Consider the following 16119-nt stretch of genomic DNA (forward strand, 5'->3'; position numbering starts at 1 on the left):
GTTAGTATTTACATGCATTAGTATGTATTTTTTTAACGTCCTATTAAGAAGTTTTTTAGTCATCTAAAAAAAATCACCTCATTTAGAAGAGAAGATCATATTATTTTATTTTTATTTAAAATAAAATCTCAAAAAATTTAAAAATGTTGTGGAATTGTATAGTAGTAAAACCAACAAAAATGATTTAGCTTAAATATTAGAAAATGCATTAGATTTATTTTTTAATTATTAGATAGTCATAATGAACTTAATTATAGTGTTAAAAATATTAGTATTAAACTAGTATTTTATAAACAAATTCAATCAATATTTCACTATTATAGGTCTTCTAAAAAATAGTTCTTATTATTTTAATATAGACAACATGTAGTCATTTAATAGAATTCAAGAGATAATTTTACTAATTGGTTTTACCAATTAGCTGAATAAGTTATGATGAAATAAAAATTGTATGTATCCATATATTGTATCGTATATTTTTGGAGAAAATAATTCAGAAAAAAATGTAATGACTTAAGTATAAGGTAGAAGGTTTGGTGTAACTTAACAGTTTATTAATTTTTAAGATAGGATTTTGACATCTGGAGTCATTAGCTAGTATATTTTTCTATTGTTATGGTTACATTTGGTATGGTTGGAATGGTTAGTACGGTTGATATGGTCGTTTAGAGATACGTGATAGGTATGCGTGTTAATTTTTTTTTACTTAGAACACGGGTGGTCACCCATTTGGAAACTTGTGGCACCTGCCAGTGCTGTCACTCAGAACACAATATCAATAACTGAAATTATACGCCACGCCACAATAAATATAGAAGTAAAAATATCTGCCCAATAATCATTAAAAATAATTTATAATTAATACGAGTAAAAACTATATGGTATACAAATATATATATAAAATAATTTTTTTTAATTTAAGCATTTGGTTGACTTTCTTTCTAAAAAGTTTTCTAGAAACTCAATATTAGGTAAGTACGCATAGTTATTACATTAAAAATAATTTCATCATATTATAATATAATATTGATTAGTTTAATGTTATGCAATATACATAATGAACTTGCATAAAAAAGTAACTTATCAAACGACGAAATAATTTTGTTTAGGAAATAGGTAAACTTTACTTAAGTATAAAATTCCAAAAATCACTTGCAAAAATACTCAAAAGACCAAAATCGGTTGTATGAGAGTAATCTACGACAATGGATAAAAGTGCAAAATGATGAACAAATTGTTTATTTCGTGATAATTAGTATATTTTCCATAATATCAACTATTATAGTACTTATATATTATAATGTTATTATTGAATACTGTGTGGCGTGGCAAAAACCATAACCTTTTTTTCTTCCTTTGTTTGTTAGTTTTAACAAAATCTAATTATTAATGTTATTTTTAGCTTTTTAAGGCAAATAAAGGTTTTTAGTGGTAAGCATAATTATAATTGCAATGTGTGTGTAAAAATAAAATAAATTTAATGTAGTAATAATAATACTTTAGTTTAGGACGCTGGATAAAAAGTGTTTATGCATATTGTTTTTGACGACTTTTTAGTTTGCCACATCCACGCGATTTTAGTCTACACTCCGCGGATGGAATTGGGAATTGTAACAAAGAATTTCCCTTGAAAACAATAATGATCAGTATATTAAATTTTAAAGTTTGATGTCTGTACTTTGCATATTTTTCGTCATTATTATTATTATCATTATCGCTATTCAACGAACATTCTCACATAAATATTATTACAAACATGTTGTGTGAAGATATTATATTTTGTCGTTGATCAAAATTAAAAAAAAAAAAAAAAAATAAAGTAATAACATTTCAAATATCCATTATATAGGTAGGTACAGGTTATTACCATATAAATTTATGATATAAGATTAAAATAATGTTTAACGATAAAATATAAGTAGTTCATGAGTCTTAGCTATGTTTTCAAATGAGATTTAATTTCGATAACCTTTACAAACTTTTTTAGGTGTATAACATTATCATTTTAGTTCTTTTTCGACCATTTTTTTATTTTTATTAAAAAAAAAAGTTTCAAAAATCATATCGCATAAATAGTAGTTAGTGTTAATATATTGTCATACTGGTGTTCAAAAATGATTAATAACATATTTGTTTAATTTACTAAATAAATTATATTCTATATGCGTTTTACATACTCTATTTACCTGTCATGCCAGAAATTTAATAATATTACTATTACATAATTATTATGAAAATATATTGATATATGTACTATATAAAACAATCACACGTTAAGTACTGTTCCTAATAACTGTGTAAAATTAACAAAAATAGCAGAAAATATAAAAATGTACACAAAATTTGTTGTACAGTCAATTTTCTAAAACTGCAATCCTAATTTGATATGAAACAAATGAAAGAAAAATTAATGTTATGACGTTTTGACCACAATTTTAACGTAGATAATAGTAGATTATATGTACACCTAATAATGTGGACTGATTTATATACATCTTAAACTCCCAACTGTCCTACGTTATGACAACTAACATAGTCACAGCCACCATATAATATTATTCTGACATCTGACCTTAGATAACACCATGAAATCTATTGTTGTGTAATCTGGTAATCATACTCACTCACTATTATGAACAGCAATTCGACGATTTTTGCCTTAAACAATACATTATCGTAACAAATCACAGTGTTAAAATAAACTATACTATGCTGAATCTCATTTTTTTTTAAATATTTATTGCTTACTTGCATATTAAAAATTCAAAACAATTTCAAAATTCTAGTGTATCTTTAAATTGTTGGTGCTTTATACCATTATTGTTTTTGTGAGTTTGAAGTATAATATTTTAACATACATTATTTTATTCTTCTAATCGTACCTATTTGTTTCAGTTCTTGCGAATGATTCATAAACTTAAATTTGTGATAGGCATATTCCTAAATATCACAGAAACCATTACATTTTCTACTGGAATTGTAATATGTGACAGTGAGCAACAAACTTAAGTTTTCAATTCAGCACTTCTAGTATGTGCCATTCTACTATATATTAGGTTAGACAAAATGTATATTTTAATATTATATGAATGTGTTGATGTGTATTATTACAAGTATATGTGTAATGTGTAAATTAACTAAATGTATATAATGAACCTTAGTTTTAAAAAAAAAATTAAGTTGAATAAACTATAAATGTATATGAATTTAATGAATATTTCATAACTGCATTCTCAAAGAGTATATTAATGTCGAGTGTTATAAATAGTATTCTATTAAAAAAAATTAAATTTTAACAAATGTGTATTACCATACGTCCTAACATAATGTTTGTAGTTGCGGCTAAAGATAAGACGTGTGTACTCGTACATATTGCTATAACGTATATTTTAGTTTAAGTACGCCTTTTATTTATTGAAAAATATAAAAGATCGTATAACTTCACATTTATACAACTAGTTCGTTCAAGTAAATAAAAAATTAATACGTTGGTTTATAAAACATTAAAACTATATTTATTTATCATTATGTTTTGTGTAGTTTTTAAAGCATCAAAGAAAATTAAAAATTGTAATAAGATATAATAGCATTTCGTTCGTATTTTAAAATTTGCAATAAATTAATACATAAAACATACAATATAATGTACATAATGTTTAAGTTGCAATAAACATTCGTTGTTCTTTCAAACCAAGTGACTTTCAATATTTATACCTGATACTGAAGAGTAGTTAGTTAGCTATTCTCAGTACATCAAACGGTCTTGAGAACTTGGTTGTTTGACCGATATAAATAAAGTTAAGTTATATTTTACAGGCCGTTGAAACATATCACCTGCTTTTGTAAGCTAACACAATCAAACACCCATAAAATACCGTAAGTATACAAATATTTATTAATTAATATTTAAAATAGTATAATACTATTATATATAGTATGCTATCACCTGAGCAACCTATAATTGAGGATAGTATAGATCACCGGAATATCACTAAGATTCCTATGAATTGAACAATTTGATAATTATTATTGATCTATAAAGCAGATTATAGTAATATTTGATATTAGGTTTAAGTTTAACATAATCTTTAAAAAAAAAAAAAAAGTTAAAATACGAATCTAAGATATTATTCGTACAATACTTCAAAAGATCTATATACTAATACAAAATATTAGGTATGATACGGATCAAGTTTTAACAAATTAACTTAAAAATATGTCAGAAGAATTTGAATGATTTTGATAAATAAATTTATTTTTTGATTATTATCAAACGTGATCTAATATATATATAATATAAAATGTATATTTATAAATAAATCCTCATCAAATAATCATAGTCGTAACTAATCATAACTAATAATAAATAAAAAAAAAATACCTAGTAAGTATGGAGAAAAATGTATTTGCTTTGATAAGAATACATCTTTTTTTAAATATTATAAAAAATGCCTCGGCAGCTATGGGCCATTGGCTACAAAAAAATTACATAGTATTTATATAAGCAATAGATGAGTTACATTAAATATGGTAGGTACATTATATTTATAGTATATATTAATTTTTTTTATGAAGTTCTGTGTCCCTTAGGAATTTGAGAACGTTGGTTGTATCGATGTTGAGGTTTTCAGCAAGATGGTGAGCAAGATTGAATTTTTGACGTTGTAATTCGTACTTTCTGCAGTCGGTGAGGATGTGTTTAACTGTCATGGGATCGTTGCATGTCGGGCACATGGGTGGGTTTTCTTTCTTCATTAGGAAGGCGCGAGTTAATTTAGTATGGCCTATTCTGAGCCTATTGATAACTACTTCTTCTTTTATGGTGAGTGTGTTGTTTGGCCAAGGGAGATTATGATTTTTAATTTCATTTAATTTGGTGTTAGATGTTTTCCATTCGTTTTGACAGATATTGTGAATTATTTTTTTAATATTTTGTTTGATGTTGGTTATTGAGTAAACTTGACATGGGGTTGCGTTTTGTGACTCAATAGTCTCTTTAGCAAGTGTATCAGCTCTTTCATTTCTGGTTTTATTTATGTGACTTGGTATCCAGATTATTTTTATGGTGGTGTTTTCTTTTTGTAATTTATTTATTTGGTTCTGTATTATTCTTGCAGTCTCGTTTGGTCTAAAGGAGTTTTGTATACTCATAAGGGTGCTAAGGGAATCACTAAAGATTATCGCTTTTTGAATATAAGAATAAATTATAACTTATTATAGCTTGTACATCATGGATTTAATATTAAATACTTTATCACAGGTATGAATGATTATCATCAAAACGGTATTCGTAAATTAAAAGTTATTTCCAACATATATTATGTTAAAATGGTAATAATTACTAAATATTATATTTAATTTGTTAATTATTCCAGTTAAAGCTTATATAAACAAAACTATAATCTCTGTCTCTGTGACGAGTATAATTATATCCATGAATATATACCTATATTCATGCAATCATGCATGAGTAATAAATGATAACAAGACAATCGTCGCTTAAAATCTGGATACTCAGAATTGCATTAAATATTTAACTGCACACTGTTAAAGGTGAAAGACACATAAACCTCAATCATTAAACTGTACCTAATGAATTTGGCGTAAGTATATTACATTGAAATATATTATTCATAACATAAAGTAAATAAATAATTAACTTAGATTGCTACTTTTTCTATAGAGTTTCTTAGTGTAGCATAAAATTTAATCATTTTGAACTACTTATTTGCCTGACACTATACACACAGTGGCTGCTCTAGTAAAAATAATATTAATAATTTTTATAAGTTTAATTATACCAATCGGTGTTATATAAAATATAATTAAAAATAATTAAATAAACCACGGCTTAATCTACACATTTGGTCTAAATTATACAAGAGTCTAAGATAAAAATGCATTAAAAATTTTGTTAGATAGCTAACGTAAATTTAATATGTTCCTGTTAAAAATGTACTAAATTATACCAAATTTACCGTGAGTTGGTGCTGGATTTCTTAGGATGGATACAGTTGTATTTTTATTTTTGTATTAATATTTGTACAAATTTATGCATCATATAAGTAGGTGATGTAATAATAGAGGGCAAAAAACAAAAATTAGGATTACATAAATAAGAAGTCATTCTATCAGTGACACTAGGATATTGTGAGATATTAAATTTAATTTTGTACCATTATTTTAAACATCACATACTATGGTATATTACGTCACCCAATTTATTATAAAAACACTTTTTGTTAAATACACAATCTGTAAAAGCTATGGTATTTTTTCATAGGAATGTATTATATTCAATGTCCGTCGATAATGTTAAAGTTCACAAAATTCGGTGTGAGCGACCACCATACCTTATTATTGTTGTGTTATTGATTTTTGTGTCTTGATTTTGTTCATTCCAACTAGTGATAAATTGATGGGTGATAACATGTGTTTATGGAAGAAGATTTTTCGCATCTACAGTCGTCGTAGAAAGAGGATTATCCACGTCCTTCCGAACGTGGGTTATTTCCAAGGGTCTAACGGCTATTTATTATTATAGAATGAGGTCAGACTAGGACTAGTCAGTTGTCTAGTCGTTTTTTGACAGTGGTGATTTTGACGGGATACTTTAACGGGGTTGACTGCGAGTGTTGGAGAACGGGAGATTTCACATTTTACATCATCTTATCAAATTTTAATATGATCAAATGTACTTAAAATATAAATATTATATACACATTTTTTATATTATATATATACATATATATATTTAAACAAATATAAGTGAATATTATGGACAAAAATACTAGCTAGGAAGTCGTTTGCACTCGCTAAACCTTAAAAAATTCCCCGAATACGCGAAATTACAATATAATATTCTGTTCCAGATCCATAACTGTTTATTACTAACCTGGAATATCGATCAATTGCTGTGCTTTCTGGACACTTGTATCGTGAATGATGCACTACACGTCCTACACATATTATATATAATATTATATGTATATCATAAGACATGTTAACCTCAGTGTTTTTATAATCCTTGCGATTTCCCTGTGATTTCCAGAAAACTTTGATCAGTTCAACGGAGGAACGCATCGATAATTGAGTAGTAAATCTATAAAATGAGTATCTTAATATCTTACATTGTAATAAAGTTAAAGAAATTATTGAGTATTTTGTAGTGTGGTATATGTTTAGTCCATTTGTTGAATGTATCATAAAAATTCAATTGAAAGATATTCAAGACATTAAAAAAATACTTTGAAACATTTTTTTTTAACAATTAATAATTTAAATTGATTGAAATAGTACTAACTAGTTTAAATATATTTTTATATCCATTATCATTACAGAAATAAGTGATAATACCTTAATCTAGCCCCATTTAAATCGTATAATAACTAGAATATTTGTCAAACATTTTGTTTTATGTTTAAATACTTCTTATTTCTAGTAATTTGTATCATAGTCGTATGGCTCTCATAGCTCATTGATGTAAATCAAACGATAACATTATTTGTCGAATAACTCATGGTTTAACATCTATTGTAGCAATTAATTACCACACACCAGGTTGTGATATACATTTCTGAACTATTATAGTATGACGAAATTGCAGCAACTGTAATCCAATTAAGCAACATATTAATCAACTATCATTCAATTATAATAACATTATATTATGTTATGATAAAATAAAATAATTAAAATATTTATTTTTTTAAATAATAAAATAAAATAAAATAAGTATTATTTGTTATTAATTATTAACTACCTATAGTTATACTAGTTATTTGTGTGGATTCCACTGTTTGAACAACATAAATCATTAAACTAGCTTTTTAAATATTAATACATTATAATATAAGTAATGAAGTGAATTAATTTTATTTTAATGTATCGAAAGTTCGGTATCTATACTTAGAATGTAAGTATCGAGTATCTTGTATCACGATACTGATTTTTTAGTAGTATACTAGGTTTTATCTTGTGCATTTTGTGTACTATATTTCTTACCTGAAGGCACATAATAAATTATTCTGATCTTAAGTAGTTTATATTTAGTTATTACAATATTATTATACACATATAGGTAATATCCTACCGCTTTTCAAATCCATCAATATTTAAAAAAAAAATATTAGTAATGTGTTGTAGCATAGATGTGCATTTCACATTTCGAATAATGCATAAATAAAATGTGAATTATCTCATAAATTAAAGGGTATAATCATAAAAAAATTGACGAGGTTAACGCATAACCGTGATTATATTTAAGATAATAACCTGACAATTATTAAATGTCACGTAACTTGTTTTAAAGGAAATTTTTGTTATAAAATGTCCATTAAATATTATTTTATGGAAACCGTTACATAACATTTTGATCGATTTGTTATCAGCTGTAACATTCACTTGATAGTAATAATAAAATAATATTATGTCGTACTTATCCAGTTTCTTTTTATACTAAAATAATACCACATGATTATTTTATTATGATGGAAACCAAAATTATATTATTTCCCCAAAAAATGACGTTGGGCCAACCAAACATTCTTTTATCTGGAATGAAATTCTAAAATTTGACATCGTAAATTACACACAACTCAGAACTCACGTAGTAATAAAACCATTTTTCAACTACTGAAGGTTTTTATACCGAAAGCACGATGAACGTGGGTGACCGTGACCAGCCACACTTACAAAAGGATTCTACAAAAAAATTAAAATTTTCTATATTTCATTATTTTCCATATTTAACTAAGACCCATTATTTTAGCTAAATTTAACGGGATGCAGTGATATTCTGTACCTGTTTAATTATCAGTTAAAACAGATATTTTTTTGAATTTATTCATTCAATAATTATTATATTATTGTATTTTGTTTTTTTTTTTTTTTTTGAGAAGATATAGAGAGAGAAGCTCTATTGTTGCGAAAAATAAAATCGTTTTCTTTTAAAAATACCACTAATTATTTTCATGCACAATATTCTCCAAACTTATAAGATTTTTATAATAATATAACACTTTGTGAATTTAATTAAACAACCAAAAAAAAAAAAAAAAATAGGTTTTCATTAAAAAGCAATCCAATGTACCAATGTAGAAGATTATACGTGGAAGTATTTGAATGTGCATTATTAAGAAACTTCGAATGTTTCATTTGTGAGCAGATGAACGATAAAATTCTGTTAATTAAGTCATCAGAAATCTTTCGATAACGATTTCCGGAAAAATTAATGTACATTCCATTTCTTACTTTAGTTACAAAGTCAAATTCATACCATCAATCGTCGTTGTAGATTTTCGGTAAAGAACGTTAAGAAAATATTATAACCTCTGTTCCTTCCGATATTTGGACGTATTATTATAATGTATAACATTTGAAACAAATAAGTCGACCATCATACGTAATGTGTTCTCTGATTTTCCGCTGAAGTATTTTTTACATCAACTAAGTCAGTCATACGCATATTTATGTTTTATAAAAAGTTTATAAAAAAGCTTAAAAAAAGATCATTGTGTAGATTAAATCGAAAACAACCTTTATATTTTTAACTATGAATAAAAAAAAATATTTTTGTTATGTTTTAAAAAAGTAAAACAATATATGATTACATAAAATGGTGAAAAAAAAAATGAGAAAACGAAGAGATCAAAGATTTTGTTTATTTTAAAGTTATTCAATTTGAAAAATCTAAACCCGAAATTCTAAACATTCAGTTTATAGTTTACACGTTGAAAAAAATTCATACTTAAATGCTTGCACCTTTATATTATTATTATATCACTATACATAGCATAGTAAATATTATATTGAGACACACGTATAATGGCGGCACCGTTCAGGAGACTGTCGAAATTTTAACCCACTCTGAACAAACGCGTGCTAAACATCGAACAACTACCGGTCTATCATGCTCCGTGGAAACTATTTGGTAAGATATTAAACATACACGTATAGTAAGCCTATATGCTATATAATAGGCGATTGAGAAAGGTATGTGGAAAACTACAGGAATAATAATTATTATAAATAGCAGGAATACCGATATTGTCTGTTCCCTTTGTACAACAACGCGAACGGCAGTGTTATGCGGTCGCCGATAAATGTAACATGTTTTCGGATAATATTGCACGTACCTTTCATTTTAGCTTTCATCTCGCTCATCATATTGGAATAATATCGGTCAAGCCATGCAACCACGTCACTGGATCACATGCTATTATATTTCTTTCAAATCTCTGTCCAACTCCAACAGTAAATTTCTAACGTAGTTTAAAGGTTTAAACCCCATCCCAAGAAATGTTTTAATATAGGTAAATAGCAGTAATTACGTGAACTATATACGTTCACGAGTTCAGACACGAAATTCAATGTCTGAAGGCCACTTTTTTGTCATAGGTAATATATTCAAAATAAGTCTTTCTTGTTTATTATAATTATATATAACTATAGCTGATCGTGCATGCGACGGATCGTGACAAATTAATTTAATACCATTGGATTTACGCTGTCTTGAACTCATTTAAATGTACCATACATATTTTTAACATGATAATTTTGGTAGTTTATATCAAATATAGGCATAAGTTATATCCAATAACAATGATTATAAATATTTTTTTTTGTATGGAAACTCTATACAAAATTCACAATGATTTAACTAATAATTACATATTATTTAAATAACATATAGCTTAAATTGTATAAAGTTTCAATATAATGTAATATATTATACAGGGTGATTCTTTTATCAAACAACACTTATATGGTGTTTTTGTGTAAATACCACCTAACATACACCTATAACACACAAACACCACCCAACTTTGGGAGGCTATATCTTGTGAACGGATTAACGAAAAATGAAAATTTAAACGTGAAAATTCTTTGAAAAAATAGCCTTTTTAGTTTATGAAATTTTAAGTATAGGTTGTCATTTGAAAATCAAAAGTTGATAATGGTTAACCTTATAAATATAAGGGTGATAATATTTAAAAAATATATAGTTCTAGAACAAGATGGTTCTAAAATTAAAAAAAAAAAATTGAAAAAGGTCAATAGTTTTTGAAATAATGAGTGTTATTTGATAAAATAATCACCCTGTACACATTAAAACTGCCAATACCAAACAACAAAGATGAAGTATTAATTAATATAGAAAACTAAAGTACAATATTATTTAGTTATGAAAAAGTAATAAGTGAAATTAATCAAATTCCATAATAATCATTGTTCTTGATCAATATTTTGTTTAGCTTTATTAATGTTAGTCCAAAAATAATATTGTTTAATGATAATTATATTATTTTAATCCAAATTATATTATAAACTGACAAAATATGCAATGAATATTATATTATATATATATTTATGAAAATGTTATTATACTATATATATAATTCAACAAATTTATTTACCAGTATTTGGTGGTTTTTAGAAAAATCCTGGAATTTATTTGACTATAGTTTTCTTTTTGGTTAAAATATTTCAGTTGTGAGTCGTTAAATTTATCCTTACATGGCAAAATATCAGATATTCCCCAAAATATCAAGAGATTTCGTGGATATTTTATGGATATTGTTGTATAGGTCTTAGCATTTTTTGAACTTGTTTATTTTACGATTTTTCGATAGAAAAATGTACGAGTACATTGACATTTTTCTGCTAATGTCGCAGCATCACTAACAGAAGTCAACGGGAGAGTAATCATTCCCTCCTCTCTTTACATGAGAGTACATTAGAACGTATTTCCAGCAATGTTCAATAGATCACATACTATAAATAGTTGGAGTTTATGTGTTTTCGCAATGTTGTATCGCTGGCATGAAGTTATATAGCAGTTCAAAACTTATGTTGATTTGATCCAACAACGAGACCTATTCGATATTGAGCAAAACTTGTTACAGAATGGTATTATATACTCGTATAAAACAGTTAACAATAAAAAAAAAAAAAAACAGTAACCAGCGCTTACATACGCATGCATTGGTCGTAATGTATAATCAGCAATAATATAATAACAATAATAATTTAGACATAGAATAAGTTATAGTCAAACGGGATTGAATAATATTAGGCACTTATAATGTCGTTCTCGATATTATTAACAACAAGCATATGTGAGTAACTAGTTGTAGTGCGTGTATATTATAATTTATAATGATCATATATAATATAACGGAGCGCCGGATGAATTTCTCTGGTGTGAATTATACTGTTTCGCTTTTATTCCGAAAGTTCAATCTTCTGTAACTTAACTCATACTATTGTATTGGCTTTGTTTAATGAAGTGTGACAGTCTTGAGAAAGTTGTCGTATCTGACAATATTAGGTATTGTATAGTATATGACACCAAACTGTATATACAATAACGGATACCTAGACTTTTGTTCAGATTAATCCTTGCATGGTTAGAGGAACACACGATTATTGAAAGCTACACACACACATATTCGTTTATTACACATATGACATATATACTGAATGCCACTGAAAGCACTAAATATTCAAATACGAATTCGATATCTCTAATACGATATAAATGCAAAAAAAAAATGAAAATCATAACTGGCGTTATTAAGACTTATTATATAATATTATGAAATGTTTACGAGGCTTAGTTGAGTTATAATCTACCGCCACAAAAAAATAAATAAAATTATAAACAAATACTTGATACAGAAAAACATAAAATTATGTTTTTACATTATGGAAGAACAAATAAAATCACAAAAGGTGGATATTAAGGATAACATTAAAAAAAAAAACATATAAAAAAAAACTACACGTCATTATAAACTTTTCTCATTGGTATCTCTATAATTTAGATTACATTGCAGTATTTTTTGGCATTATAATATACAAAAATTCAAATGAAAACCATTTCCAGGTTCTTACGTAGTAAAAAACAAAACGTGATTCACACAGCCACATGTAAACGATTTTAAATTTATAACTATTTGGCCGACATGTTTTATTGGTGGTGTAATGCAGTTTTCGTTTTACGTGTTTCAAACATTAGATTATGCATAATGTTATAAAAAAATATTGCTCAAATATTTTTGAAAAAAAAGGTGTTTTATCAAAATACTAAAATAATATCATATGAAACAGAGTTTTCTGGTGATGGTTCGATGATAACTGGTCGGTGAACAGGATAGATTATCGACGAACCATAATAACAAAATTTAAAGTAATAAAGAAAAAAAATACTTCAGTTGAGTAGTTACAAAACAAATTGATAGTATATATATTAGTATTTCACATTCCTGAGAATTATTTAAAAGTTCACACTACAATAAGGATAAAAGTATATTGTATCTATACAGCATGGAAAATATCGATTTATGAAAATGTATAAATGGACGAAGGTACAAGCTTTTATAACCAACGGAAGATAATGTATTGTAATATTACTGCTGGAAGGCACAATATATTAAAACCATAAATTTGAAATTGTATGTTGGTTCATTTAGTGTGGTATGTTATTTATTAAATTATTATTATATATTTTTTTTAAGCAGTCATATTATCGTGTCATTCAAGGACGAACCGCAGTCGTCGAAATAAATTCATACTCAGCAGTTCCAACTAAACATAATTATTAGTTTTTTACATACGTATAGCTATGGACGCAATATTATCATCCAATGTAACGGCGTTTGATGCGTTTAATTCTAACGTTGGTTTTTTTTTTCATTATTATTATTCATCAACAGCTGTGTACCGAATTCCGCTGTTTGTTTGACTAACACAATTCAGGTAATATGTATACCGGGTGATTCTTTGGAAGAACTACTTACTTGATAGTTGTTAACATTTTTTGTATTATGTACTTTCTTTAAATAATTCATTACAAAATAACGTTTAAAAAAATAATAATATTATGGACTATTGTTGTATGTGTAATATTTTTTTAATGGAATTTACTTTTCAATTTCACGTTCATAACTATAATATTATTTTGAATTCTCCCTAATCAAATTTCGAACGAGTCATTAATCATAGGTATAGTTATTATTATTTTGAAGTTTTTATGAGTAGACAGAAATGGCACATCCTGTGGGGATTCAAATCATTAAAATATTAAATTCTTATAAATGTAACAAAAAACTGTGAATTTATCACTCTAGGAATACTTGAAATATACATGCACTTAGGTGCTAAAAAATATGAAAATATGCAATATAAACTTAATACAATGTATTGTGTATAATGACTTACCAAGTAATATATTATTATCTACAAAAAATATAAAATTAATTATAAAAATTATATCATAAATATTATAAACATTTATAAATTATGTATAATATATGTGAATAATTGGCTGCATACGAATTGCGTCCCAAAATACGAAATATGCATCGCGATATCCGAGTTGCGTCCACGATTTTCTCGTGACATATACGAGTTGCATCCTGGTTAATAATAGATTATTTGGTTAATAGTATACGTATTATTTACCTTCCCCCTTTTACAGACTGAGGAATGTCATTTGTATAAATGGTGTGGTTAAAAATTGTAATTGTATACTATTTTATATAATGAGTAAATTTTTGAACGAACTCAAGACGTGTTCAATTTTTGTTTTCAAACCCAGTCATAGTTTTTTTTTTTTTTTTTTTGATAATTTCTTCTTTTTCCACATCCTCCAAATGATTTTACTACTTTCGTTCATTTTAAAATAACACTTACATAAACGCTTTGAAAAATATGTCGATTTGTCGAACCTGGAATGTTGAAGTGTGACTGATGCTAACAAGAACAAAATTAATTTTCAATGATAAATATTAGAGGTGTATTTACAGATAAGATATCGATACTTGAGATATTATTCTAGTTTATCACCAATCATTATTCTCAGTCGCTGAAAAACCCGTGGACGCAACTCGGACGTGTCGTGACAAAACCACGGACACATCGAACAAAATATAATTTATGGACGCAATTTAAATGCACCGAAATAATTATACATAAATATGTACCTAAGTGATTATTTCTCATTTTTTTTTTTTTTTTTTTTTAAGAATGTATGTCCACATGACTATATTTATTTTTATGTTTTTAAATAATATTTATTTAAATAATACATAAGTATCAAATTTTGGCCAAATTTTTAATTTATTTTTAAGAAATTAAATAAAAACACATTTAAATTATCTGGAATTAACTTAAATGATGTTAGCCAAACAAAAACAAACATGACTTAAATCTGTAACGACAAAAAATATGATTCCTTAAACATTGATACTTTTCGGTGAAAATAAGTGTTTACCTTTAAAAGAATCACATTGTACATTATAATATTATACAGCGTGTGTAGGGTGACATGATAATATGTCGTTTATTTTTGTTTACGTGTCGATTTCGGATGTGTACTTATTATTGTACACCGAGTTAGTGTTGTAATAATTACCTATCTAGTGTAATATCGCAGTTGATTGTTTGTGGTTTGCGCCTTCGTTATATATTGTCATGTGACTGCGGGCGATGTCTACGTTGACGGTGGTTTCGAAAAAGTTTTTGTTCGGTTTTTGACTTCAATCGGATCGTCACTCACAATTCACATAATAACAAAATGGCTTATCATTGCCTTTACTGTAACGTTATAGTTTTTCAATGATAATAATATTATTTTTATTTTTTCATTTCGTTACCTACCAATTTGAATATCATATTGAACTCATCAGGACGTTTTAGCGTCAATCGGTCGATTACTTGACCGGAATATCGCGTGACGATCGTCATGACAAAACCACATTAATGTTCAAAAGCTCGTATATTTTAAGGTCCGGGTAGGAGAGTAGGGTGAAAAAGAACCAAACTTCGGTACAACTGTTTCGCTGTCACAGTCAAATCTTACCCTCCTAATAATAATACAGACTTCGGATTAAACCCTTATTTTATGTAGTAGGTACACATTATTATTTGACCTGTGGAGGCATTCAAAAATGGTGCACAATACATTTTAAAAGATAATAAATAATAAAACAAATCAATAAAAGGATATAGATACATATAAATATATACTATCAAATACAAACTAAAAATAATTTTACGTATGTGATTTCGAGAGCGCGTGCAAGTCTGACATAAAAACAATAGATCAAATTTGAT

General features: G+C 26.6%; 2 protein-coding genes across 2 annotated transcripts in view; both read right to left on the bottom strand.

Annotated features, from left to right (window-relative positions):
- The window catches only part of 5-HT2B (5-hydroxytryptamine receptor 2B), a 182700-nt gene that overhangs the window by 143316 nt on the left and 23265 nt on the right, over positions 1-16119 (bottom strand). The window lies entirely within an intron of this gene.
- Positions 4537-10167, bottom strand: LOC149058386 (uncharacterized). The gene is made up of 2 exons (XM_089220651.1): positions 10137-10167; positions 4537-5210 (listed from the first exon to the last, which is right to left on the bottom strand). Exons 1-2 carry the CDS (start codon positions 10165-10167, stop codon positions 4558-4560), a joined length of 684 nt encoding a protein of 227 aa, XP_089076777.1. The 3' UTR covers positions 4537-4557.

Source organism: Diuraphis noxia, unplaced genomic scaffold (genome assembly GCF_037042655.1).
Source record: "Diuraphis noxia isolate RWA-SAM2 unplaced genomic scaffold, SU_Dnox_SAM2 contig0002, whole genome shotgun sequence".
Taxonomy (NCBI): domain Eukaryota; kingdom Metazoa; phylum Arthropoda; class Insecta; order Hemiptera; family Aphididae; genus Diuraphis; species Diuraphis noxia.